Source organism: Eriocheir sinensis, chromosome 62 (assembly GCF_024679095.1).
Source record: "Eriocheir sinensis breed Jianghai 21 chromosome 62, ASM2467909v1, whole genome shotgun sequence".
Lineage (NCBI taxonomy): Eukaryota > Metazoa > Arthropoda > Malacostraca > Decapoda > Varunidae > Eriocheir > Eriocheir sinensis.
Window position 1 is genome coordinate 4,328,560 of NC_066570.1, and position 4,519 is coordinate 4,333,078.

A 4,519-nucleotide genomic window follows, 5' to 3' on the forward strand; every position below is an offset into this window, starting at 1 on the left:
TCCTTCCTTCCTTCCTTTCTCTCATTCATTTTTTCTTTTCTTATTCTTTTCTTTTTTACTTTTTCTTTCTTTCTTCATTCCTTCCTTTCTCTCATTCTCTTTTTTTCTCTTCTTATTTTTTTCTTTTTGACTTTTTTTCTTTCTTCCTTCCTTCATTCCCTCCTTCCGTCTTTCCTTCCTTCTTTCTCTCCTTTCTTCCCTCCACTGTATCTGCCTTCCTTCCTTCCTTCCATCCATGCCGCCTTCCAACCTTCCTTCCTTCCTTCCTTCACCCATCACAACCACCACACCAACAACCTCACTTAACCAACCCTTACCAGCATGGCGACCGCTTTCAGTCCGAACTTCACTCAGAGAAGCTCATTGCCGCCAACTCCTAAATTCAACCTCAGTGGAAAAGAAAGAATGAAAAACGGAAACGAAGGATATGGATGAAGAGGAGGGAGGGAAAACACTCTTGGCAGGAGGAAAAAGGACACAGTGGGAGGGAAAATGGCTTCACGAGGATAATGAGAGGAATAAAAGGAAGAGAATGAAAGGAATAAGAGGAAGAGAATGAAAGGAAGAAACGAAGGATAGAGATGAAGAGGAGGAAGGAAAAACACTCTTGGCAGGAGGAAAAAGGACACAGTGGAGGGAAAATGGCTTCACGAGGATAATGAGAGGAATAAAAGGAAGAGAATGAAAGGAATAAGAGGAAGAGAATGAAAGGAAGAAACGAAGGATAGAGATGAAGAGGAGGAAGGAAAAACACTCTTGGCAGGAGGAAAAAGGACACAGTGGGAGGGAAAATGGCTTCACGAGGAGGATGAGAGGAATAAGGGGAAGAGAATGAAAGGAATAAGAGGAAGAGAATGAAAGGAAGAAACGAAGGATAGAGATGAAGAGGGGGGAGGGAAAACACTCTTGGCAGGAGGAAAAAGGACACAGTGGGAGGGAAAATGGCGTCACGAGGAGGATGAGAGGAATAAGAGGAAGAGAATGAAAGGAATAAGGGGAAGAGAATGAAAGGAAGAAACGAAGGATAGAGATGAAGAGGAGGGAGGGAAAACAGTCGTGCTGGAGGAAAAAGGACACAGTGGAGGGAAAATGGCGTCAAGAGGATAATGAGAGATATAAGAGGAAGAGAATGAAGAGGAGGAACGGTAAACACTCGTGGCAGGAGGAAAAACGAAGATAATAAAAAGAGGAAGATAAGAGGAAGATAACGAGGCCCCAAATTAGTCAGGTTTTACGGCTTGGCGCTGAGTCAGGGAGAAGGAGGCGGCGAGGCATAAATCACTAAGAAGGGCTGCCAAAAAGCCTTCGATAATGTGTGGGCCAGAAATTGCCGAATAAACGAAGCCAGAGTAGCATAATCCAGCACTCTCAGAATTTCCTGTGCGCGGGTGAGTGCGTACGAGATCATGAACTGTATTTTTCATATTATTAGTTATTGGTAGAGATAAATTGTTAAGTAGCATATTCCTACACTCCTACCATTCCCTGTATGTGAGTGTTTGCGTGCGAGCTCACGGATTAACTGAAAAAAAAAGACTCACACAGCAGGACAAGAAAAAAAAAGCAAGGTAAAATGCAGGCCGTAGCGATAAAATTACTGACCCAGAAATAGAGTACGAGAAGACAAAGCTTAAAAAAATAAAATAAAATAAAAAATCTTTTGCTGTTGAGTTCGGAGAGGAAAATGAGTGAGGTGCGTTGCGTGGCAGGGCGAGGCGATGATGAAGGGTGGGGACGGGGGCACAAGGATGATGAAGGGTGGGGACGGGGACACAAGGATGATGAAGGGTGGGGACGGGGGCACAATGATGATGAAGGGTGGGGACGGGGTCACAAGGTTGATGAAGGGGGGGTACGGGGGCTCACGGATGAGGAAGGGTGGGGACGGGGACACAAGGATGGGGAAGGGTGGGGACTGGGGCACAAGGATGGGAAGGGTGGGGACAGGGGCACAAGGATGATGAAGGGTGGGGACAGGGGCACAAGGATGATGAGGGTGGGGACAGGGCACAAGGATGATGAAGGGTGGGGACGGGGCACAAGGATGATGAGGGGTGGGGACGGGGCACGAGGATGATGAAGGGTGGGGACAGGGCAAAGGATGATGAAGGGTGGGGACGGGGGCACAAGGATGATGAAGGGTGGGGACGGGGGCACAAGGATGATGAAGGGTGGGGACGGGGCACAAGGATGATGAAGGGTGGGGACAGGGCACAAGGATGAAGGGTGGGGACGGGGGCACAAGGATGAAGGTGGGGACGGGGGCACAAGGATGGGGAAGGGTGGGGACGGGGGCACAAGGATGATGAAGGGTGGGGACGGGGCACAAGGATGATGAAGGGTGGGGGGGGCACAAGGATGGGAAGGGTGGGGACAGGGGCACAAGGAAGGGAAGGTGGGGACAGGGGCACAAGGATGGGGAAGGGTGGGGACAGGGGCACAAGGATGATGAAGGCTGGGGACAGGGGCACAAGGATGGGGAAGGGTGGGGACGGGGCCAAGGATGGGGAAGGGTGGGGACGGGGCAAAAGGATGATGACGGGTGGGGACGGGGGCACAAGTATGGTGATGGGTGGGGACGGGGGCACAAGGATGATGAAGGGTGGGGACGGGGCACAAGGATGGGGAAGGTGGGGACGGGGCACAAGGATGATGAGGGGTGGGGACAGGGCACAAGGATGATGAAGGGTGGGGACAGGGGCACAAGGATGATGAAGGGTGGGGACAGGGGCACAAGGATGGGGAAGGGTGGGGACAGGGCACAAGGATGATGAGGGTGGGGACGGGGCACAAGGATGATGAAGGGTGGGGACAGGGCACAAGGATGATGAAGGGTGGGGACGGGGCAAGGATGATGAAGGGTGGGGACGGGGCACAAGGATGATGAAGGTGGGGACAGGGGCACAAGGATGATGAAGGTGGGGACGGGGCACAAGGATGATGAGGTGGGGACGGGGGCACAAGGATGGGGAAGGGTGGGGACGGGGCACAAGGATGGGGAAGGGTGGGGACGGGGCACAAGGATGATGAAGGGTGGGGACGGGGCACAAGGATGATGAAGGGTGGGGACAGGGCAAGGATGATGAAGGGTGGGGACAGGGCACAAGGATGATGAAGGGTGGGGACAGGGGCACAAGGATGATGAAGGGTGGGGACGGGGGCACAAGGATGATGAGGGGTGGGGACGGGGGCACAAGGATGAAGGGTGGGGACGGGGGCACAAGGATGATGAAGGGTGGGGACGGGGGCACAAGTATGATGAAGGGTGGGGACGGGGGCACAAGGATTATGAAGGGTGGGGACAGGGGCACAAGGATGATGAAGGGTGGGGACAGGGCACAAGGATGATGAAGGGTGGGGACAAGGATGATGAAGAGGGGACGGGGCACAAGGATGATGAAGAGGGTGGGGACGTACAAGGATGGGGAAGGGTGGGGACAGGGGCACAAGGATGATGAAGGTGGGGACAGGGGCACAAGGATGATGAGGGTGGGGACGGGGCACAAGGATGATGAGGGGTGGGGACAGGGGCACAAGGATGATGAGGGGTGGGGACAGGGCACAAGGATGATGAGGTGGGGACAGGGCACAAGGATGATGAGGGTGGGGACAGGGGCACAAGGATGATGAAGGGTGGGGACGGGGCACAAGGATGATGAAGGTGGGGACAGGGGGCACAAGGATGATGAAGGTGGGGACAGGGCACAAGGATGATGAAGGGTGGGGACGGGGACACAAGGATGATGAAGGGTGGGGACGGGGGCACAATGATGATGAAGGGTGGGGACGGTGGCACAAGGATGATGAAGGGTGGGGACGGGGGCACAAGGATGATGAAGGGTGGGGACGGGGGCACAAGGATGATGAAGGGTGGGGACGGGGGCACAAGGATGATGAAGGGTGGGGACGGGGGCACAAGGATGATGAAGGGTGGGGACGGGGGCACAAGGATGGGGAAGGGTGGGGACTCGGGCACAAGGATGCGGAAGGTTGGGGACGGGGGCACAAGGATGATGAGGGGTGGGGAAGGGGGCACAAGGATGATGAAGGGTGGGGACGGGGGCACAAGGATGATGAAGGGTGGGGACGGGGGCACAAGGATGGGGTAGTGGTTACTGTCTTTTTCATACTGGCCGTGATGAGCCGTGTAGCAACGCCGAAATTGTGTCACAGTTCTTAAAGCGAGGACACAGTGGCAGTGAATCATGGGAGGCAACCTATCGAGAGTCATAAATGTCATAGTTATCACACGACCAGCGGAATGGGATGGCTCCTGCGTCAGAAAACTCGCGAACAGTAGTGGAAAAGATTGATGGGACGGCAGGAATAGGCTCCGCCCCGCCTTTGTCATCAAAACACTGCCGGAAGAGCGGAAAGAATCGAAGGAAAAGAGTAAGATGGGGTGAAGGAAGGGAAGGAAGGAAGAGACGAAACGAAAGAAAGCTTGAAGTGAGAGAAGGGAAGGAAAGGAATGAAAGAAAAGAAGGAATAAGGGAAGATAACAGGAAGGGAAGGAATG

The 4,519-nt window shown here is 53.9% G+C and overlaps 1 protein-coding gene across 1 annotated transcript; it reads right to left on the reverse strand.

Moving 5' to 3' along the window:
* Window positions 1-1,862: 1,862 nt before the first annotated feature.
* Window positions 1,863-4,240, reverse strand: LOC126986546 (uncharacterized). The gene is made up of 2 exons (XM_050842814.1): window positions 3,418-4,240; window positions 1,863-2,455 (listed from the first exon to the last, which is right to left on the reverse strand). The coding sequence occupies exons 1-2, from the start codon at window positions 4,238-4,240 to the stop codon at window positions 1,863-1,865; spliced, it is 1,416 nt and encodes a 471-aa protein (XP_050698771.1).
* Window positions 4,241-4,519: the final 279 nt, after the last annotated feature.

Excerpts from the sequence above, each read along its gene's own strand:
- LOC126986546 (XM_050842814.1), bottom strand. The coding sequence starts at position 4,240 with ATGACATTTATGACTCTCGATAGGTTGCCTCCCATGATTCACTGCCAC. Across the intron at positions 2,456-3,417 it reads CCCCACCCTTCCCCATCCTT|CCTTCATCATCCTTGTGCCC; the intron begins GTACGTCCCCAC and ends CCCTGTCCCCAG.